The sequence below is a fragment of the Leuresthes tenuis genome, unplaced genomic scaffold (assembly GCF_036924035.1).
Source record: "Leuresthes tenuis unplaced genomic scaffold, fLeuTen1.0.hap1 SCAF_3, whole genome shotgun sequence".
Taxonomy (NCBI): Eukaryota; Metazoa; Chordata; class Actinopteri; order Atheriniformes; family Atherinopsidae; genus Leuresthes; species Leuresthes tenuis.
Genome location: NW_027325357.1, coordinates 17,094,448 through 17,116,989, shown reverse-complemented (window position 1 = coordinate 17,116,989; position 22,542 = coordinate 17,094,448). Strand labels below are relative to the sequence as shown.

Sequence of the window (22,542 nt, the reverse complement as noted above, 5' to 3'; positions counted from 1 at the left end):
AACAACGAACAAATGAACAAAACAAACACACAGTCAATATGCTTTTTTTAAAAACTACCTACAATATTGGATTTCCTCATATCCTCCACAATAAAACACTGCAACCCAACATTATTATAGTTTTTCTTAAGTTTAACAAAGCTGGACGTTGCGTGACGTAATTTTCGTCACTTCCTTCTTACGGGACTTCAGCACGTGTTAAACAACCGACTGTTTACAGTGTTTATGAAGTCCAGACGTTGTCAACATAGAAACGACGACATTTACTGTTAGAGCCTCAGTCAAAGTGCAGCAATGCCGAAAGTGAAAAGATCCAAGGGTGGAGGAGGAGAGAAGAGTGAGGGAGCGATGGCGCTGGCCGACCAGATCCTGCAGGCGGACACGGTCCGGCCCCGAGGCCGGGTGAAGAGCAGAGACAACCGGGCAGAAAACGAGGATACGTACGTAGACGAGCGGTTGTCGCGGAAAATCTTACAGCAGGCTAGAATTCAACAAGAGGAGCTTCAGACCGAATATGGTGTGGCACCAGAGAAGAAGAAAGCGCCAGCCACTGTTCTCGGTAATGTTGGATGTTCTGTCGGTTTCGAGTGCTTTAAATCAATCAATCTATCTATCCTACCTATCAAATTTTCTATAATACATATATAAATGGATTAGTATCATTAGTAAAAAATGAAAGGGAAGACCAAATGTTGAATCTGTAGTAAAGCTCATTACTTAGATTATCTCATTAAGACGCATCACAATTGAAGATTACTGCACAGTGTGAATATCTCCTGTTGTGTGCTCATCTTATCACATTTTAGGCCCCGACTCTCAGGATGCTGACTCCGATGAGGAATGGCCTGCTTTGGGAGAAGCAGGTGCTGGTGATGGCACCGCCGAGTGTGATGCTGAAATCAATGTGGACCCTGACGATGAGAAGGCGATTGAGATGTTCATGAATAAAAACCCTCCAATGAGGCAAGATGCAACATAATTGGGGCTTAATCATGAACTTAACTGAGGAGATTAGCTTTGATAGCGCACAGTGTGTCAGTTTCTTCTCTCAGGGCTGTTGCTTATTTTATCTTTGTGGTTCTCGTAGGCGGACTTTAGCGGACATTATCATGGAGAAGATCACAGAGAAGCAGACTGAAGTACAAACGGTGATGTCTGAGGTGTCAGGGTGCCCGATGCCCCAGCTGGACCCGAGAATAATGGAGGTGTACAAAGGTGTGGGTAAGGTGAGTCGTCCTAAATTCAGACCCGTCTGTCTGTTCACCGTTTGACACTCATCATCATGCGTGGAAATGGGTGATGAGTTAGAGGAAACCCCTAAAATGATTGGCAGATTAGCAAAATACATGGACACAGTTCACAGAACAGTATATCGACAAATCTTATCATTTCTCTTCTTCTTGCATAGGTTTTGTCAAAATACCGCAGCGGTAAACTGCCAAAGGCTTTTAAGATAATACCGGCGCTTTCAAACTGGGAGCAGGTTCTGTATTTGACAGAGCCTGAGACCTGGACTGCAGCCGCCATGTACCAAGCAACAAGGTAATTTCCCGTCTGATTTGGGTTTGACTGATGATGTTACTCTGACAGAATGATCCTACTTGCTCTTTATTATGTATATTTTTTTGGTTAATTTGACTATTTTTATGTTGAAGAATATTCTCCTCGAATCTGAAAGAGCGAATGGCCCAGCGATTTTACAACTTGGTGCTGCTGCCCCGTGTGCGGGATGACATCGCAGAGTACAAGCGACTCAACTTCCATCTCTACAGTGCCCTGAAGAAGGCCTTGTTCAAACCAGGAGCATGGTTTAAAGGTGAGAGCGAAGCGTTTTTTTTACTAATACACGTTGTCTTTTTTTGGGGTGGGGTGGGGGGGCGTGAAATGGGAAGATTGATGTTAATCTCATCTCACCTCTGGAAGGGGTTTCCACCAAAGAGATTCCAGTGCTGGTTTGGAGCCCGAGACTAACCCAGAATCAGTTATTTTTGTTTCAAAACTGATGCTACAGCAGCACCAGCTCTTTGCTGGGCCAAAGCAAAAAAAAAAAAAAAAAAAAAGCTTACATCAGAGGCAGGTTTTATGGAGATGAACTAGACCAGCTGAACTGTTGTGACCTCCGGGTTTAAAAATCCAGAGCCAGCGTTGTGTCTGGTCTGCTTAATTTGAGATAATATTGCGAGTCAGCGCTTGAACGTGGATATGAAGTCAGAGTGACAGTGGAAGAGCAAAAGCCTAATGTTCTTCTCATTTACCTGCTGTCAAATGTATTAATATCACCAGTAATGTTTATGAATGCTGCATAGAGCTGCGTTCACAATCGATGTTTCACAAATTCATTTTTAAACGTCCTCTGTAGCTGCAATTTTTCGAAACAATGCTTCTTTGCAAAACCAACTTAGAAGGGTGCTTCTTGTCCGAGATGGTCTTTGTTATGCAGACCAAAGCATGCATCATGTGCAGGTAGATCATGAACAGCAGCCTGAAAGTGGCCAAAAGCTGCTCGGTAGACGATGCTCACGATTTACATAAATTTGTTGTTAATGTTAGATTTTCCACTGTACTTCTTTGCCAATGACTGAACATATTAGAGCGAATCCAGTAAAGGTTTATCGTACTTTTAGATGGTAAATAACACCTCCTCTGTGATGGTGTACATGAGCGTTAAAATGTTTTTGGACTTCATTGTCAGCTTTCAGCACTTCTAATCCCTTTGACACCTCCGATGGAAGCAAACTTGAGGGAATATCATCTTTACAAAAAGAGCAAAACGGTGATGGCCTGTGATGGTGATGGTTTAATTATTTACTGTTTTACTGTTTTGCTTCCACCGAACAACAAACCCTGAATGCAAATGCTGTGTCGAGAGACTATCGGTTGAGGAGAGCTGTCCTTTTCAACAGGACAACGATCCAAACTGCCTCTGAAGTCTTCAGCGAAATACGTCGACACAAATGTTTGTCAGTGGCTGTTTTTGCTTTCCCCAACTTTTGCATTCAGCTGCGTTCCCATCAGTAAACAATAGCCATTGTGAACGACGGGCCAAGATCCAGTTGCATGCGACCGTTAAAGGAAAAAAAATCAATAAATGAATGAGAAGAATTAGTTTGCTGCAAAGCAGAAAAGTCAAGCTCCCAAGGACGTGTCATAGTTCGAATTCTATCTACAGCTTTAGAAATCCTATTCTAAGGATCAGCTGCTGTCCTCAGAGGAAATTACACCGCTGCTTCTGGAGGCAAAGTAATTAACACACTCGATCTGGGTCAAATGGATCTGGGTCAAATCATCGTTCATGCGCTATATCTAGATCTTATTCCTCTTTAATCCCATTGCTTTCCTGTGTTGTCGAATTGTCCGAGTTTGAAAGGGTCTATTATCCCTGAACAACCCATGACCTAAATGTTGGAGGGAAAAAAATGTAGACAGTTATTGCCACTAGGTGGCTGTGTTGCTCTCAAATGAATTTGACCATGAAGCTCCCACAGTATGAGTGAGAGCTATTAGAACAGCCAGTACTTTGTATTCATTCTCATTTTGTATTCTCATTCAATAACCGGCAATAACAGTGAGTATTTCTTATAAATGAATGAAGCATCAGAGCTAATTTAATGCATTTCCATCAGTCTCACTCAGTGCTTTCAAATGATGAGCTGTATCGTCATTTTATGTGATGTTTAGTAAGTAAATGGTCATTTGGAGTTCTGCTCCGTCGGTGCAGTGCGTCAGAGTGGAAAATCCAAGTAGTTTGTTGCAGTTAAACCAATTTTAGTTATTTGTGCCAAGTCTTTTTTGTGTGTCTGAATGTGAACAGAAGACATTAATTATTTTATTAATACGCACCAGAGCTTGAACGTTAATTGGTTCACTATTATTCTGACTAAATGTGAACTAAATTTATTTTCCACTTAGATTTCCAGCCAGGTCCAGAAAGAAGGTAAAGAGACCTCAGGGGGAAATTAGATGTTCTACTTATTACACTTTCTCCATAACAATAGAGGCAAAAGGGTTTGAACCTTTGCTTTCAGTATTGTGTGAACCTCTGGCGCAACAATGAGCCCGGCTGAACGATTCCAGTAACTGTCGATCATTCTTGCTCATCAGCTTGGAGGAATGTGGCTCGTTTCTCCACACGGATCAGCCTCAGCTCTAAGACGTTGTTGGGTTTCGTCACATAAACTGCTGTTCTTCTTTTCTTTTTTTTTTGTAAAGCCAAGAAACACACATACTCAAGGTTTGAGTTGACAAAGCTACTCTCGTTCAGTGGTTTACTCAGACTTCTGTGTTAGAGGGGTCCACTTTAATGGATTGCTCAGCTATGTGTTTGTGATCAGAAATCTCTTGTTCAAGCAATCAGACACTTGCACAATCGTGTTGTGAAGCAAATCCCTCTTTATCCCCGTCTGTGGGACAAAAAAGGGCGCCCACATCCTGTTGAGTTAAAAAAAAATATCGGAGTCCAATTTCATCTTTAAATGAACTGCTAATCCTCGAGGCTCAGAGACAGACACGTAACACTGAATGAGTATGAAATAGCCAATATACATTTTTGCTTCTGGTTTAATTGAGTTCTCTTTATTGTCTGTCAGGTCAAAATCTGATGATGGTTCAGGTCATATGTCATGTCGCATTTTTCTAAAAGCTCCCATACATTGAAGTTGGCGTACAATAACATCCGGATGCTGTAAATTCAATCATCAATAGAGTCGTCATAACATGTTTTCTATGGGTCCAGCTTTTTCTTTTGAACTTGCTGTCATCTCATGGCAGCGCAGCACCGAGTTGGTGGAAAATTCTTCTGATACTTTTGTCCGTCCGTTGTCTCACAGGTATTCTGCTTCCCCTGTGTGAATCTGGAACATGCACTCTCAGGGAGGCCATCATCATCGGGAGCATACTCACAAAGTGCTCGGTCCCTGTGCTGCACTCCAGGTAAAGGCGTCCTCACACTGGTACAGATACATCAGCATCTTTTTTTTTTTTGTCTGATGGATTCAGTGAGCTGACTTTGGAAACCTGTAACTGTGCGGTGCGTGCGAGTTAAAGCAAGTTCCCAGTTACATAACAGGTGGCTTCTTATCTTCCAGCGCTGCAATGCTGAAGTTGGCAGAGATGGAGTATAACGGTGCCAACAGCATTTTCCTGCGTCTCCTGCTCGACAAGAAATACGCCCTGCCTTTCCGTGTCGTAGATGCCTTGGTGGCTCACTTCCTGTCCTTCCGCAGTGAAAAACGTGTACTTCCTGTGCTGTGGCATCAGAGCCTACTCACCCTGGCCCAGCGCTACAAGGCTGACCTGGCCTCCGAACAGAAGGAAGCGCTGCTGGAGCTGCTCAAGATACAAACACACCCTCAGATTTCAGCGGAAATTCGCAGGGAGCTACAGAACTCTGAGTCGAGGGATCTCGAAATCGGGGTCCCTGTTACAGTTGAAATGGACTGATTCTGTCTGGTTTGATGCATCATACTCCTTATTCATGTTCCCTCAGCATGAAAAGACGTTTAGCCCTGCTGTTATATGAGTAGAGCTGTAATTCTCCCTGCTTTGAGTGGTTTGCACATGTAAAAATGCTCATCGTTTCTGGTGTAGCTGCAGTTTCATGGGACTATTCTCTGAGCTTGGAATATAAAAGTTTTTTGTCTGTTTGGACAAAAAGCATTGGATTAAACATCAAACTGAATCCTTAAATGTTGGTCAGTGGTTTTCCATTTCATGTTTGCGCCAGTCAAGCTATTTCAAGCTATTATCAAGCTATTTGCACGGCTGCAGCTAAGGTCAGTGCACTTATTGAAGCTATTTTGTGGACTGTCATTGTGCCAAAATATTATTTCCTCATATGGAAGAACAATAAAGCAGGTTAATAAAAACTAAGACGCATAGAGCGGTGTTTCAACACAGGTCTGGTTAGAGTTGATGTACGATGTCAGGAAGGAGTCAGCGGGGCCCAGAGCAAATTTAGTCATGACCCACTTCATAGATTAATCCAGTCATGGTTTGACCCATTTATTCTGTCATCATTGGTAGTCCCATGCTGTGAGGCTTGAAAGACTTTTTATGTGTGGACCTTTTTTTTTTGTTGGCAAATCATATTGGTCAAGCAATTGGTCAACGGGGCATCTGTCCAACTTTTCCTGAATTGTTGGCATGCATACAGACCAATTCCTCAGCCTGATACAAGAGCCATCCCTCAGTGAACAATATATTTTAAATAGTTAATCAGTTTTGTAAATATGTAGCAAATCTTTAACAAGACTTATAATGAGAGGCTAATTTTACTTGCAAAGAAGTCTCTGCGATGCTAAATCACAAAGGAAAAATGTAACCATGCCCAGGAAGTAAAGAATAAAAGAGAGAAATGTATAAATGTAAATTAAGACACAGTTTAAAATCGTATGTGTGGACTGAAAAGTTGTTGAGAGCAAGAAATTTAAACTAATTATTTAAAAAAAAAAACACTGCCATTTAAGTGTATATAGCTATAGCAGGTGCTAGCTGCAAATTCAAGACATTTGGTGCATTAAAAAAATAACTTTATTTGATATCCTTTTTAATCATTAACTTTGAAACTTAGTTAGTTGAAAGTCTGACACGAATAAAAAGTGTCCTTTCCAGTTACTGTCCTTTTTGTCAACTAGTCACCAAAAAGCCGTATTTTACCTCAACAGGAAGGACATTTGTAGTAGGTGGTCACATAATGTGATGGGTCACAGAATTCAACGTTACACCTGACGTAGTTTCGTTTGGTCCACATTTTGTAAAAGTTTTAGACGTAGAAAATAACCGTATCTCTTTGTTTCATGCCATGTATTCTTTGTGTTGTTGGACATTTGAAAACAAAATAGTTTATTTATTTATTGTAGGTGGTGGTTGTGGGATACTTAGAAATGTTAGCTAAAACCGGTTAATTTGTTAGCTAACGTTAGCTTAACGGCTCATTAACGCTGTTGGATCTGAGTGAAGATGAGTAGCTTCACGGGGGATTCAAATTTAAAACCTGAAGCTGCTCTGGGGCCGGGTGTGGTCCTCCGGGCGGGCAACGACCCCGCCGTGACCACCGACACCAGAGTGGTGCACCACCTGCGGGCCCTGGAGGAGTCCAGCCGGGTGTCCTCCTCTCTCTTTGGCAAAGTGCAGACAGACATTCAGCCACACATGAGGAAGATACTCACAGTGTGGATGTTCAAGGTTGGAAATTTTTAATTTGGCTTTCCACAAATGAAACTCGCTTTCGGAAAAAAAACTGATTTGAAACTAAACCCCTCTGTGACAGGTGTGTGAGGAGCAGCTTTGCGAGGAGGAGGTGTTTCCACAGGCGGTGCATTACCTGGACTGTTACCTGAGCCGTTTTCCCGTTGAAAAGTCTCAACTCCAGCTTTTGGGGGCAGTTTGCATGTACCTGGCCTCCAAGATGAGAGAGACTGTGCCCCTGACTGCCAAAAAGCTTTCCATCTACACAGACAACTCCATACCCGTCTCAGACATTATGGTACATCTATTTTCTGTTTAGAAGCATGTAATTCTACTTTTTTCTTCTTATATTTCTGTCGTATCTCCCAATTAACAGTGTGGACAACCACCCAATATCGATTACCAAATGACTCTGTGAAAAGCAGAAATAGTACATAAACAATAATGCAGAGACAAAATTGGAATAGCTTTTGTGCATAAATATATTATTTTGAATTTGATGCTAGCAAAGCTAAAAAGTTGGAAAGGCAAAATAATGTAAAAATTGTGTAACTTTGTTGTAATTTAGGAAGGAAATATTCAAATGAAAATTGTTGGGAACATCTCACAACTAATTACATCAATTGACATCAGCCAAATGTCTTTAATTCTGTCTTTCGACTGGCAGAGAGCTGTATCAGTTCTCTTTTGACTGATTGTAATGTTAGGAAACAACAGGACCAAACACCCAGTGGCAAACTAACACACTCGGGTAGAATACACTCATTTATGCTGACAGATTCCCACCCATTATCTGATCTTTGAACCAACCTATTTTTGGTTAAAATGTTGATTCTCTGTTGGTCAATGAAATGGCCTTAAACTGATTAGGAATAAAAAAAAAAGAGCACCCCAAAGAGGCTGAGTGGCTGGATGGAAAAGGGTTCATGACTTTCTGTAGACTGCACGAGCTCTTGGGTCAACAATTTGTGAATTATGTTTTTTAAAGATGAAATTATAAAGAATTTGGGCTTTTCATCAAGAACTAAATGCTATATCCAAAAAAATAGATCTGAGAGTCTGTGCACAAGGGATGAAGCAGAGCTGCACTAAAACCAGACATTAATCTGTGGACCTGCTCTTGTCTTGTTGGAGGAATGAGAGCAGTCTGAGAATGCATACCTCCATCAAGGCTTTGTGTGCTTTCCTGCTTCCAGAAATGCTTGAATAAGTCAAAAAGTTGTTGACGTATTTGCCTGAAAACTTTACCAGAAGTGGGCCAAATTTTGAGGCACCTCATTTAAAAAAAAAGTTGAATTGGATCTGATTCTGAGACCAGGACTTTTTTTTTTTAATGCAATCTTTGACCTCTCCTGTTTACATTTTACACAGCTTACTACTGGTTGCAGTATTTCACAAACACAGAATCATACAAGTAAACAATAAATTTGATGGTGGTACGATCCTTTGTCAGGAATGTGTCCTCCAGACATCAAAGGACTCTCTCTTATAACGGCGTTTCACAACCCGGGGTCATGACAAAAATGGGAGTCATTTCAAGATAATGGGCTCGTATCTTTCTACTGTTTCGGCCTCTAAAAGGTTTTCAGATAGACAGCTAAATGTGGTGATAATTGTTCGTCATTGTTGAACGGTTTGATACTGTTACACATATGCTGTCTGTGTAAAGTGCTGATTAATACACAAAGGTTTGCTTAGTCATTGCAGACGCAATGAAATATTTACATGTAATAATATGTAATAACAGCCTTCATGTCATGCAGAGACGTGGCCAAAATTATTGGTTTCCTTTCACACCTTTTCCTGAATTATATCAAATTCACCATTCTCTGTGTTATTGCATAACAGAATTTTTTTTAAACATTCAGTAAGAATGACACGGGTAAAAATATTTTTACCTGATTGTTCCCATGAAATCGAGCAAAAAAATTGTAACGAGTTGAGGAGTGTTGCTTGAAGCCTTTTGGTGAGTGATCTGGCTGATTTTCAAGGTAAACATCAATTAAAACTTGAACTTGAAAGAAAATTAAACAAGATCACAAGTCAAGTGAAGTAGAGTGGTTGTTTAGAAAGAGAGGCCTTGTAGGCAGCTCTGTACTGGTTCCCCTTTTGATATATGAAGGCCTTATCCATCTTTTACGTACAGTCTGTGGATGTATCTTAGCAAAAAGCTCTGATTTAGATTAAACTGTCCAAAAGGGCGTTTTCCCAGAGCTGCTTTGGCGCCTCATGAAACATTTTGTGCTGTCCAGATGTGTTCGTGTTCACTCTGGAGCGCACAGGGAGGACTCGTCTACATCAGACTGACTTAATGAATCATGAGGATGCCTGTAGTCACATGGCATAAGAAAAAACTGAACTATTGCGTTATTCCGGCCAAAACTGAACTTTTAAGAATGCAGGTAACCTGCATTTACCTTAGGTTAGACAGTCCTCTTACAGCCTGCAGCATCATGGCATCAGATATACTTCAGTTAATAACTCAACTGTCTATGTACCATGCTGAATGTGGTCCAGCTGGCTTTAAGATTTACTGACCATTTCTGATGATCCCTATAGAATTGGCAAGACTTCAGCTCTTTTCACTGCCCCTTTGATTTGGAAAGTCAAAGGCATGCATGACAAAAGAGCTTTTAATTCCAACACTTCTCGGTGTCAGCGAGGGGTAAAAGGTACCAATAACTTGTGGCCTCGTCTGTGTGAATGTTAATGCGGTGGGATTTTGATGGTGGATTGCTTTAGAGGAATGTGTATGTTGCAGCAGTGGGAGGTGGCAGTGGTGTCCAGGTTAGACTGGTGTCTGGCGTCTGTGGTGGCCTCCGACTTCCTGGAGCCAATTCTTCACGCTCTACCCTTTCTTCGGTCCTCACACCTTCAAAACATGCGCAGGCTTGTTCGCTCCTTTATCGCCCTGGCAGCCATGGGTAAGTTACATAACTGTGACTATTGGTTTTTCCCAAATAAAGCAAGCGTTCAATGTTTTCCGTGTTCAGAACCTTTTCATAATGCAGGAAAACGTGCCCCTGAATCATTAATGACATCTTTTTTTCAGTGGATGAGCGTTAAATGTCGCTGTGGAATTAGACGACTTTCCGAGTGGCGAATCGTTGGCCCACAGCAGCCATAACTTCGATAACGATGTGTCAGCAGTTCACTTTGGAGACAGAGAGCTGACTTAGTGTAATCCTGCATTGTCTGTTGTGAAAGACCTGCGTCCGACTATTCCGTGGCTGATTTCCCACGAATCTCTGTGATGCTGCCTGAGGCAACAGGTCACAGGGATACCGTCAGCGCGTGCTTTTACAGCCAGACGATAAGATTACAGCCCCTTAAAATTAAGACGATTCCCGGCTCTCAACATTTGAACCCATTCTAAGAGGTGTCAAGCTTGGACTCAATGACTTTTTGTCCCCGCAGCAATTAGGGTGTCAGATTATCAGCTTTTGGGAAGTGTCTGCCTCCGAGTACTTCTCTTTGTCCTTCAGGGTGTGTCTGCTGTGATGCAATCCATCTTATTGTCTGCCAAGTAGCCCTGACTGGCTGTCTCCATGTTGTGTGCATGTTTTGATAGTCAAAGCGGCCTTCAGAATAAGGAAATTCAAAGTAAAAATAACTTCTCACTTTCTCCTCAGACTTTAGGTTTTCAGTCTTCTTGCCCTCTATCCTTGCGTGTGCCTGTGTGAGCGTTGCCACGCAGAGGCTGAAGGTGATGGAAGCCAACGTCTCCTCAGAGTCAGTGATGAAGTTTTTAGCCAACCTATTGGCTGCTGATGTGGTAAGGATAACGCTTAACCGACTTTTCTGATATCACTTTGACTTTGCCCCGTCAATAGCGACTGATCTGTTTTTGAGCGTTTTGCTTATCAAAGCATCCTGTTCAAACAGTACAAGGATGAAAGTTCAAACTGTTTACAGAGCCTTCGTGTAGATTGAATCTTTCTGTCCGTGGCCATACAGGCGACCTGGTCTGCACTTATGAACTCTTTTTTTTTTTCTTCTTCTTCTTCTTCTTACAGAGTGCCATCCTTTGCTGCTATGAGCTGCTAGGAAGTGTGTTGGAACTCAGCCTGCCCGCCTGTCTCCAGGATAATGTTGGCAGGTCATTCGCACACTGTTCGGGGATCAGCTACACCCCTGCCGAAATCCAGGATGTTGTATTGACACCGGTAACACCACCGCAGGAAATGGAGCTTAAACACTCCACCCAGCCGTAAAGATTCAAAGGAGCGATAAAGTTACAGCCAGGAGGCTAAATAAAGAGTTAAAACAAAAAGGTGGAGAGAAAAAAAAAAAGGAATTTAAGTGCAATTTCTCCATAGTTTTGTTTCATAAAGACTTTCGTGTTTTAAATGTCTGTTTTGAAACAACAAATTTGCATTGTGGTCGTCTTTAAACTTTTCTGATATTGAATCCAAACGTATTCGGGTTCTCTGGACTTTACAGAAGATTCGTCATCACCGTGAACAGCTCTGAAGTTTAAACAGATGTTTCTGCACGTTTTCAACACTGCAAAAATCAATCTTGTGAAACAACTTGAAACAGGTTTATGTGGGTCACAAAAAACATTAACCTTTGACTTTTTTCTTTTCTTTTATTGATGTCCTCATCTCCAGTCACAGCAGCACTGTAAATAAGCCAGTGACTTTGGCAAACATGGCTTTTGTTTGCGGATATAAAATGCAAGAACCGACTCTGCATACCTTCAACTTCGGTGACGTGAAAAAAAAAATAAAAAATGTAATGCCCCACATACACATTCTTTCCAGAGTTGCAGTTTCCCTGAATCAAACTTCACTGAATGGACACTTACCAGCATCTATGAATGGAACTCTGTCCTGAATAGATTTCTATTGTTTCCAGTCAAAACAAGACTTTTTTTTTTGCATACATATGATCAACTCCAGACAAACCCCAGCGTGCCGAAATCAAATCATAAATACAACTTTTAAAAGAAAAAAAGAAGTTTACCCTTCTCATTTCTGAGCGGCAGCCCATGTCTGCAGCTTACAGGAGCTGCTTAGTGCAGCGTCAGTTGCATGAGCTTAATCTTGATACTCATCAGGTTTTGATGGCCTGAAAGTGCTCTTTAGGGCACCGGCTTGATGCTCAAATGCCCTTGAAATGTGTTCACTTCAGAGTGCCGAGGTTCCTGTCCCTGGCCACTGGGGAGCATTTAAAAAAAAGTAGGATTAAAAAGCCAGCAGGATGGCTACCAAGTGTAGTGTGCAACGTCAGGTCAAAGCTCAACAGGTCGTCCAGTTTTGTGAACGGTTTAACGGCTGACCTGATCGAAGCTTTACAGAATACTGCAGCTGCACATATAACATGATACATCTTCAAAGCTCAATTAAAAATGCACATATTGTATTAAGCTGGGGCACATGTTGCTGTTCATCCTCTAAAAATAGGGACTTAATGAGCTCCACCCTCTGAGAAACTGTCCCCCGTCCACATGGCCCATAAGAGCATTTATACTGGCGCAGGCTTAGAAGCAAAAGCAGGTTCTACTGGTTTCGCCTGTCGTGACTCATGATTATGATTCAAGTTATTATCTGAACACAGAACAAGTCATTTCAGGAGAACAAACAAAAACTCCTTTCTGAGAGCTTAAGTTTCAGTCACACACAGACACCGACTTGCCACAAGATATACACAAATATATAGAAAAAGGTCAAATAACATTAGCAAATTTAGTCTTTGGCGTATGAAACATCTCCACAATCACAGTAAGGCTGTGGTGGGATAAGAGAGAAAAGCAATCCTAACTTTTAACCGGTTTGAGATAGCTGTTTATCTGCCGCATGATGATTCAAAGCTCGAGTCCAAATGAATTGAACCGTTCTCCGATCACCGGTAAATGGTGCAGGCTTTGTGGACTGAAAATAATTCTACATCCATAAACCTGACAGAGTAAGCCACGCTCAAACAGCAGACTGTAAATAACGTTTTCAAATTGACTGCCGCTTACGCAACACATGTTTTTGGTTTCACTGTGTTTCTTCATTCAATACACACTTCTCATCATTATTAATGGTAAACTCTCAAATAGGAAATTAGAGCTCTGAATTGACCGGCTGCTCTCTTCTCTTGAGGGTTTTTAAGATGCACATTTTCCAAGTTACTCATCCAGTCAATCGGGTGCCGATTCTTGGCCTCTATATTTTTTTTTTGTTTGTTTTTTTTACTACCTCAACTGAGATCACAACCAGTCCCATTTAACAGCCACGTAAAACACAATTTGATGTGTAACAACGCGTCTCCTCCCTTTTTGGTTCCATGCAACTCCAAGTCAAAACGACACAACATGCAGGTATTCTCACACGATGCCCTTTGGCGGTCATGTTGTCAGTAGTAGTACATTCTGAACGGAAATACAAGTCAAGTTTTTGTTTTTTAGTTGTCCTTTCCTTATTAGCGGCCTTCAGCTCGCTGCAGATCCCCGTGTAACCATGGCCTGTTTGTACTCCTCTGTGACATTATCACAGTCAGTGATCGAAAAGGCACTGTCAGCCACTCCGGTCTTATAACACTCCCACGGCCTTAACGTCCCATCTGCCAGAATCCCATCTTCAACGATGTCCAGCAGGTTGTCTGCAGAGACGCAGCCTCTCATGCTGGCCTTGGTTGGTTTATCCATTTGTGTTGGAAGTCTCACGCGGTCGGGGAGATCGAGCTGATCAAAGGACTCAGAAGACAGAATGCTGTCTTCACTGACGGCCCCGCTTGGTCTGGACCTGGTGCAGCCTCGGGGCAAAGAAGCGGCCAATTGGTCCAGAGAGCCGAACTCTTGCAGGCCACCTGAAGAAAACTTCCCATTACGCTTGAGGATGCCCTTCCTACTGGTTGGTGCTGAAGGGCACTCTTTGGGTTGTGGTACCCAGCCAGAGTCGCTGTTTTCAGGAGAAGAGGAGTAATACCCCGACTCTTGCTCTGTGGGCTTCTTTAAGATGCCTTTGCGAGGTGGCAACGCAGCAGAGGGGGCGTGAGCAGGAGCGGATAGGCCCAGAATATTCTGCGGATCCACTGAACCGACAGCAGGGCTTTCACTCACTGCTTTCTGTTTCACGCTGTTACGTCTCTTTAGAATACCCTTCGAGGGCCGAGAATCCGCGCTTCCTTCATGAGCCGTCTGGGTGACATTATTCTCTTTACGCGACCTTCGCAGGGAGCGCTGTCTCAGTACATCTCCTCCACCCGCCTGTGGGCGGAGCAGGCAGCGTATCTTGGAGCCGTTCTCCAGCAGAGGCCTGGACGTACGCCGCAGCCAGCTCGCAACACCAGCCAGCCCTGTGGGATGCAACGTTGATGGAGATATTGGCAGAGGGGTCTGTTCTACCCCACTGCTCTTTCTCTCGCACAGTAATGGCTGCTGGTAGCCCCAGTTGAGCCACCAATGTCCAGCAATCTCCTCTATTGTCGCCCTGCGCTCTGGATTTACCATCAGCATCCAGCGGATGAGGCCACAGGCATCTGACAGAGAGAAAAGTGGGATATAGATTGAGGTGAGGCTGTGTTCAGGTAGGACCGCATCATGACATTAAGCATACACGCCAACAGAGAGTTTTGAACACTTCGGACCCCAAAAATCAAACCTAGGAGCTCACCAGAGGGGTTAGTTGGTTTTCGGTAGTTTCCAGTGCTAATCTGCCGGACCAGGGCCTTGTGGTTGTGTCCGTCAAATGGCATGGTGCCATGAACCAGTGTGTACAACAGCACCCCGAGGGACCAGGTGTCCACCTCCGGCCCGCGGTACGGCCGACCATTCACGATCTCGGGCGACGCATACAGTGGGCTGCCGCAAAAAGTCTGAAGATACTCATCACTGTGGAAGAGGTTCGATAGGCCAAAGTCGGCAATCTGCCAAAGCAAACAGTCAAGAGATCACTCAAGAGCAAAGTCCTTCACGAGCCCTTCTACACACAGACCCATCATTTCAGATGGATTTTCTGCATCATAAACACGATTTAGGCCTTAGTTTATAATATTTTCAAGTGAATTTAATTTTTTCTCTCTCAAAAGGTCTTATGAAATTAATTCTTCTGTCATTCACATTTACAATAATTACTTAATACAAGATATTAAATCCCCCAAAAACCTGCATTAAGAAACTTCCTCGTCTGTGAATAATAGAACACGTGTCTAAAAGCCGCGCAGGGGTCAGTGTACATACCTTCACATTGCCGTTACCATCCAGTAAAATATTCTCCAGTTTCAGGTCCCTGTGTACTATTCCGTTCTAGGAGAGAAAAAAAAAACAACAAAAATGATGTTTTAGGATCAATGTTTACAGCAAAGTCAATATTACCTAAACAGATGAGCATTTACTGGGTTGAAGCACATTCTTTTCCAACTGAACATTTTTCTTCTGGTACACAGACTATGCCTCATTGTCCTCCCCTCTGCAGGGGGGCATGCCTTTGACTCAAATGAGTTTGCATTCGTTTTGCTCTCACAAATGCGGGGTCGGCCACATATTTCACACTGTATGGGCGCTTGTGGTGACGGCCGGACTCTTTGTCGGCTGCATTATGTGCCGTTTGCTCATTGTTGAGATGCGATCATGAAGAAACTGCGTGTGCAAAACCTGTGCGGTAAAGTGAGGGTTTTAGCTGGCCTTTTTGCACAGTGCAAGCGTGGAAAGTAAAATATTTAACAAGACATCAATGTCCCATAAAAGTGAAAACAGACAGGTGGTTGGCGCAGTCTGTGACAGGGCAATTCACTCAGGAAATACTGCTGAGCAAACATTTATAAACGCTGTGCAAAGTGCTGAACAGCCACGCTGAAATGTAGTGTGCTCTAAATGTTTGCAATTACTCAGCCCCGGACCTGCAGAACAACTGATTGGTGTGTGTCTGTGTGTGTCGTGTTCCTTCACACCCTCATTAAACTGTGAGACCATGCGTGTGTGTCTGACTGTGGATGGTTGGCTCTAACATTAGCTCTGCACAGACTAACTGTTCATTCCTCCCTGCAGCGTTCTCACAGCCTCCCTGTTCAGGGCAGCAGGATGACAGTGAATAACGCCCATTATGTAACTGTGGAAGGTGGCTATGTCCTACAAACAAACAAAAGACAATAAAATGTTTTTAAAAGTGGGGCTCTGCGTCAGTAGGCATGACATGGCAGACGGAGCAACGGCTGGAGAAGTGACAGGGCGGATTTACGCTGTTAGATTCCATCTCATCTAAAAAGAAAACTTGAAATAACGCCGCCTTTAGGGAAACAGACTCACCTGATGGCAGTAGTGCACAGCGGATACGATTTGCCTGAAGAAGTGTCGGGCCTCCCGCTCTGAGATGTTTCTCTTGTCGCAGATGTAGTCGTACAGATCCCCCTGGCTGGCGTACTCCATGACGATCACAATTTTGTCTTTGTTCTCAAACACTGAAAAAAAAAAAAACAAACGGCAAAAAAAATAAATTCAATTCAAAACCTCTGCAGTCTCTTCATATGCAATGGGTCACGTTTAATATTTCTATTTTTCCAGCTCTGGCTCTCATCCATTTGAGCAAACGTGCCACCGGACCAACAACGTGACACTGATAATGACCATCAGGCGTAAGGAGTTATTGGACAGCATGAGGCTCTGCACATTACCTCACAGCACCGGCGTTTACTGCAGGGTCTGTCGGGTGCTTATGCAACCGAGCATCGACTTTTAGGTACAAAAACCGGCCCGGCTACACTCTCGACTTCAAACAGACATTGATTTATAGACGTCTTTCTGTAAGCGTCACGTTTCTTGCAGCGTGCTGCTCAGAGACGAACAATGAAACTAAACCCCACCACAAGCCAAGTGCCAACACTGTACCTTCGTATATAGTGATGATGTGCGGATGACACAGCGAGGACATGATCTCAATTTCTCTGCGAATATGCACCAGGTCTTGCTCATCCTTGATCTTCTCCTTCCTGATCGACTTTACAGCAACCTTAAGAGACGAAAAACAGAGGAACAAAACAGTGTTTGACGTGTGGAGGAAAACGCATTTTAAAATCGATCGGAGCCCAAATGATTGAATTCAACCATCAATGAAAATGACAACAGGAAAGCTGCTTTCTGTTCCCAGAGTCAAAACTAGACATGGGGAAGTTGCTTTTATTTATATGTGCATGTCTGCTGCAACCTTGGCTTCTTTTAAATGACATATTAAGGCTTTCCCGCTTGCTACTGCGTTTAGTTGATTGAATTAAACTGTTAAATGACCTTGATTAAAAACTTTCACTGCACCAAGTTTCAAATTCTGGACACGATTCAACAAAATTAAACAGTCTCTCCTAAAAAAGGAAAAACCAAGCATGAAGTCTATTGTCAGTAGCTGCTGTGCCCTTAAAGCAGATGCAACAAACCATTGTACCGGCTTGGGTATGTCCATAATAAGTCTGAATAAGCTACAAACATCTACAAACAAGCCGTTCTTTTCACTTAAAAAAAGAAATTCCTGTCCTTGCTTGTCCAAATGTAAAGGACGGGGGCGGGGGGTGTTGGGGGCACCGGGTCAAGTTATGTCTGCTGTGAAAACAAACACCTATACAAGAAAACCCATTGCCTGCCGTCACGTTCTTCAAGGTCCACATAAGAACATTTCAGTCTGAATGGGATGCGTTAAGGCTGCATTCTTGTTCTTTTAGGGTTTTCACAGCCCTCTATTTGAACATCAGATGCTTGGGATTCCTCTTTGCATTGAGTGCGTCATCACTCTACCCCAAGCCTGAAGGCGCCAGATGGCCCAGCTGGTGGGGTGGCCTCGTTTTTCTCGTCTCTAAACCCTCAAGGCTGCAGACACAAGGAAATGAGTAAAGCCCCGACTTGTCATATCAGCTTCAACACTCTGTCGTCTCCTGTCATGAGTCACTGCATGACGTGGATGCTCCTCCGGGGTCAGAGCCACATTCACGCCCCACGGGCCTCTTTCCCGATTCTGGGAACTGTGGTTTCCTGCATTTGTTAGCATTACTGTCAGACAAGCTGAACTCACACTCATGGCGACTTCACGCCCCGGTGAGGCTGTCCGAGTGTGTGTGCGGCCTTTGTTTCCGTCGGTCTGCGCCACGTAACAGGCGTTCAGAGGTTAAAATCTGGAATATTTCACACAGACGTTCTGTACAAATAAACGCAAACCATACATGTGCCATCGCACCAGGTGATCCAGTCCAAACAAGCACGGTTCGGTGAAGACTCAAGCTTCAATGGAAATGCTCTGAACCGCACAAGCAGCCTTCGCACAGAGTGTAGTTAAAAACCCATTTACAGGAACCAAGTTTCAGGTTTAACGGTTTGTTTTCTGAAGCCTCTAACAGAGCCAACGTTGGCATGTTCACAGGTTTAGAGGAAGACTTGCATAACCTGCTACAGAAAGGGTAAAAATTCAATAAGATGTCCTGCAAACTACACAATGTATGGCACAATGAAAACATTCAGGAGTTTATGCTCAAAAACCCTCACAGAAGCGAGTGAGTGGACAGCTTCTCATTCCTTAAACTAAGAAATTGCTGACGCTATAAAAAGTAAGCTGGAGAGACCTGTCCAACCCATAATTAAAACCTGGAAGAAGAGCGAGGAACCCTCATCGTACCATCAGGGAAAGTTCTGCACCCATCGTGCTGAGATGCTCCTACAGCGAATGCAAAACCTTAATCAGAGCTTAAGATTATCCAATAAAATATAAATGTTTTTTTTTGTGGTTTGGTTTTTCAGGGTCAGGCCATGTATATAAAACAGTAGTAATGACTCAGTTTCTAGTTAAAGTTTTTCCTTTGAAACAAAAATGCCAAACATTTCCTGGCACAATCTCCCCTACCTTCCAAGGAACCCAGAGAGGAAGAGAGTCTTAAGGAGGTCAGAGCGCCAGTCACCGTCGTTGTAAATAAATTAACTTTATTGCTTGATAAACACATTTCAGGTGGCGGCTTTCATATGAGGTCATTAGAATTCATATGAAAAGCAGCATTTACACAAGTGCTAAAAATAAATACTAAATGAGGTTAAAAAAATATACATCCACATATCTGTGGAACTGATGAGCACTGAAAGCAGTTGGTTGGGTCAGTCAGGGAAATTAAGATTGATAAGAGAAAATTAATAATATCCTGAAAAATAATATATATATATAGAGAGAGAGAGAGAGAGAGAGAGAGAGAGGGAGAGAGATAGAAGAGGACAATAGAAACGGAAGCAATGCAGAATGCAAACACCTCCTGGTTCACAAGAGGATTTGCTGACATGAAATCTGATGTCGTTCAGCTCTGAAGCGAGAGAATGAACAGATACTCGTTTCTGTGGCGGACGCCTTGGTCAGTGACTTAGAAATCTCAAGTCGGCTTCAACTGACAGCACGCGCTCTCAGATCTACCCTCGTGATAACGCAGCGCAAATGAGGGTGTATCCAGAAATAGCTCTTCACCAAAAATAGAAAGGGTTCATTTAGAAGATGAAAACACCGCGATTGTAAAGGGGCGTGAAGCCAAAAGGACTTTATTTTGGGGAACAGGCAGTGGGCTGAGAGAAGTCAGCATACGGCTTTGGGAGAGTTTTACACCAAGAAGGTGATGCAGGGAAAAAAAAAAAAAGGAGACATCCATGACTGATTTGTTTTAACAAAAGAAAGCGCCACGGTCACTTCTTTTAAATCTAACCACAGAACATCACGTCCCGTTTTTAAATCAAACAACACATTTGCTTCCAGCTGGTGACGTTCCTGTGAAACTGCAGGTAGAGCGCCGTTTGATTTTGCATATTTTATGCATTTCCTGGACAAACAGAGGGTACTCCATCACGCTGTATGAGCCGTATGTGCGCCACAGCTAACCAGCCCTCCTCCTGACCGAGGCTGCTCCATCGGACAGTGACGATACCTGATAAGTTCTCCCACATTCCTCAGACGTTGCTTAGAGATAAGAATTCCCCCCTCAAAGCAACGACTTAGAAATAGATGCTCCGAGTCACACCAACACACGTCAGAAATGTGTTTTATTCAACAAGGCACAGGTCTGCGGGACTCCTTCATCGTTAGTCGTATTTAATACACCTGTTATGATGCCCCCCCACATGGGAAATCCCCCTGTTTGAAACCAATGGCAACTAAGAAATTAGAACTGCCGGTTCATCCCATCCAAGGCACTTAACTGGTGTTACACACACAGCCCTATCCTGAACTGAGTGGCAGATCAACCCAACACTAATGTATGCTGACCCCCCCCACCCCCTAAATGGGTTATGTAATCAAACGTGCACTTAGACAATGGAAACGGCATGCAGGATGGAGCCATCCTCCGTGTTGTGACAGTCACTCCTGAGTCAGATTACACATCCTTGTCCGCATGTTGTCAAAGCTAAGGCAGGAAAAGAGAAATAAAAATAAAAAAAAAAAGGAAAGAAAGACGCAAATGGACAGTTTTTGTTTGGATTTCTGTTTCAGAGCGAGCTCAAAAAGCATATGCATGCGTGTGCTGGAGGGCGAGAAGCCGTCTGCTGGGGATAAATCTCAGATACCAACTGGGATCTTGTGAAAACAACGCAGTGATGTCAGACAGAGAGTGTGTGTGTGGACAGGACCGAGCTTGTATGTTGACTTGTTATTCACAAAGACGGGGAATTCCATCCTGACATCAACTTCATGAGCTGGAGGCACTTTCACTCCTACAATCATTAATCTTTCTTTACAGAGAACTCGTCTGATAAGCGTGACACAGCAGCTGAGACTGCTTTCATTTCTGATTTGAACAGTCTCTTGAATCCATTCTAAACCCCCTCACCCCACACACACACTTTTCATTTTAAATGTTTTTTTGTCTTGGATCATTTTACTAACATTTGCATTTCCCTCATGATGTAGCACAGCTGCAGGTAGTATAAATATGGTAATGTGCAGACAAACAAAGATAATGGAAAAGTTCATTTGTCCCAGTTTGTTTAAAGCGACTTTGTAGGCTTTAGTTTCAAGTGCTTTATAACTGTGTTGCAGTATTTCCAAGAAATAACCTAACATAGCTGTTTTAACCACTATAAACATGACCTATAGATAATAAAAAGCTACAAAAAAAAAAGTCAGGTGCTGTTCGGAGCGCTCATATCCAGCAAAAGGACACAGGCTTTGCCTTTGCCAACCCCCCCCTCTGTGCTTCTTTTAAAGCCTTATCTCTTCCCCAGTTTGTTTTAAATACTTCCCATTTCCCCTTAGGTCACGGAGAACTGGAATTCACCTCAAGGGCTTGTTACAATTACCTCAGAAAGAATTTACCTAACTTTCCCTCCCCTCCCATCCAAAAATTCCTCCTTGGGCGAAACCGCTCAGACTTTCCAACAAAACGACTTCCTCCTTATTCCTCTTACATGCATGTGAAAATTAAAGAGATTATGTAAAACCTCCCGTTTGCTTCAGACAGAGGTGGCTGCAGCATGACTGTAGGATAGAGCCACATTCAGGCCCTTGGTCCGAACTTTAACCACAGCTTTGGGGGTTCACTGATAAATCTCAGGTTATTGACATGTGTTGCAGCTTTTGAACCTGAAACAAACACTGAACTCTTTGGTGAAACATTTCAGCTGCAGGGTACTTCACTTTTTGACAAATATTAATATATACATGTGAGAAACCTCAGAGTTTATTCCAAAGTGAAACCTGAAGTCAGCGTCGTATATCGCCATCAATTTCAATTCAAACCAAGACTACCTGATAACAGACTGTGCGTCTCCTAAAAATAGCTCCGTCTCCAAACAACAGGTGGCCACCAGGACAGTAGAGTAAACTCTGACCTGGAACCGACTCCTAACGCGATGCAGAATAAGAGTATCCGCTAAAGAAGAAGAATATTTACAAGGTCTTACCAGTCTGCCACATCTTTCCTTTGCCTTCTTCACTTTGCCGTAGGTTCCTTTCCCCAGAGTCTCCAGAAACTCGTACCTGTGCTTCAGGTTGTGCTTGTGATGGTGCCGCTTCACGGCTTGTTTTTTCACGTGAGGCTGGGACGGAGCTTTCCCAACTGGGGGGTTTTCATCGGGTGAGACTCCCCCGACGTGCGGCCAAATGTTTGAGGGACAATGGGCAGGTTGTGAGCCTTCCATGCCGACACAGCGTCGGTGTCTTTTGTCGCTTACTGTCGGACGCAGGTGTCGGTTTCAAAAAGCATTCCCGGGTCAGCAGACGCTCCTGTGTGATTCAGGTTCAAATCAAACTAACTTCTCGTGAAGTCCTACTCCTCCTCCTTTGACTGTAAGGCAGGTTGCTACGATTCAACGCTAAAGACAGAAAGTAAACCATGAAGCTTATAACCGGGAGCGATACAGCCTTGTTCGAGCTGCAAACTGAGTCATTGGCAGGTACGCCGCGTGTGGGCGGCCGGACAGCGGAGGGA

At 43.3% G+C, this 22,542-nt stretch overlaps 4 protein-coding genes across 4 annotated transcripts in view; 3 read left to right on the top strand and 1 right to left on the bottom strand.

Moving 5' to 3' along the window:
- Positions 1-22,542, top strand: part of dstyk (dual serine/threonine and tyrosine protein kinase) — a 95,743-nt gene that overhangs the window by 51,965 nt on the left and 21,236 nt on the right. The window lies entirely within an intron of this gene.
- bysl (bystin-like) lies at positions 161-5,864 on the top strand. The gene is made up of 8 exons (XM_072382180.1): positions 161-559; positions 807-963; positions 1,088-1,226; positions 1,409-1,542; positions 1,656-1,816; positions 4,827-4,929; positions 5,085-5,475; positions 5,523-5,864. The coding sequence occupies exons 1-7, from the start codon at positions 295-297 to the stop codon at positions 5,437-5,439; spliced, it is 1,314 nt and encodes a 437-aa protein (XP_072238281.1). The 5' UTR covers positions 161-294; the 3' UTR covers positions 5,440-5,475; positions 5,523-5,864.
- ccnd3 (cyclin D3) lies at positions 6,890-11,456 on the top strand. Its single transcript, XM_072383151.1, has 5 exons — positions 6,890-7,182; positions 7,268-7,483; positions 9,947-10,109; positions 10,818-10,960; positions 11,202-11,456. The coding sequence occupies exons 1-5, from the start codon at positions 6,958-6,960 to the stop codon at positions 11,397-11,399; spliced, it is 945 nt and encodes a 314-aa protein (XP_072239252.1). The 5' UTR covers positions 6,890-6,957; the 3' UTR covers positions 11,400-11,456.
- nuak2 (NUAK family, SNF1-like kinase, 2) lies at positions 13,583-22,525 on the bottom strand. Its single transcript, XM_072382184.1, has 6 exons — positions 22,016-22,525; positions 17,000-17,120; positions 16,421-16,572; positions 15,356-15,421; positions 14,790-15,042; positions 13,583-14,655 (listed from the first exon to the last, which is right to left on the bottom strand). Exons 1-6 carry the CDS (start codon positions 22,250-22,252, stop codon positions 13,607-13,609), a joined length of 1,878 nt encoding a protein of 625 aa, XP_072238285.1. The 5' UTR covers positions 22,253-22,525; the 3' UTR covers positions 13,583-13,606.

What these genes read in the sequence shown, in the direction of transcription:
- bysl (XM_072382180.1), top strand. Translation starts at nt 295, where the DNA reads ATGCCGAAAGTGAAAAGATCCAAGGGTGGAGGAGGAGAGAAGAGTGAG. An exon ending in AATAAAAACCCTCCAATGAG is followed by an intron (nt 964 to 1,087) that starts GCAAGATGCAAC and finishes TGGTTCTCGTAG; the next exon opens with GCGGACTTTAGCGGACATTA. An exon ending in TGTACAAAGGTGTGGGTAAG is followed by an intron (nt 1,227 to 1,408) that starts GTGAGTCGTCCT and finishes CTTCTTGCATAG; the next exon opens with GTTTTGTCAAAATACCGCAG.
- nuak2 (XM_072382184.1), bottom strand. Translation starts at nt 22,252, where the DNA reads ATGGAAGGCTCACAACCTGCCCATTGTCCCTCAAACATTTGGCCGCAC. An exon ending in CTGTGCACTACTGCCATCAG is followed by an intron (nt 15,422 to 16,420) that starts GTGAGTCTGTTT and finishes TTTCTCTCCTAG; the next exon opens with AACGGAATAGTACACAGGGA. An exon ending in ATGGTAACGGCAATGTGAAG is followed by an intron (nt 15,043 to 15,355) that starts GTATGTACACTG and finishes TTGCTTTGGCAG; the next exon opens with ATTGCCGACTTTGGCCTATC.
- ccnd3 (XM_072383151.1), top strand. Translation starts at nt 6,958, where the DNA reads ATGAGTAGCTTCACGGGGGATTCAAATTTAAAACCTGAAGCTGCTCTG. An exon ending in TATCGCCCTGGCAGCCATGG is followed by an intron (nt 10,110 to 10,817) that starts GTAAGTTACATA and finishes CTTTCTCCTCAG; the next exon opens with ACTTTAGGTTTTCAGTCTTC. An exon ending in ACCTATTGGCTGCTGATGTG is followed by an intron (nt 10,961 to 11,201) that starts GTAAGGATAACG and finishes TTCTTCTTACAG; the next exon opens with AGTGCCATCCTTTGCTGCTA.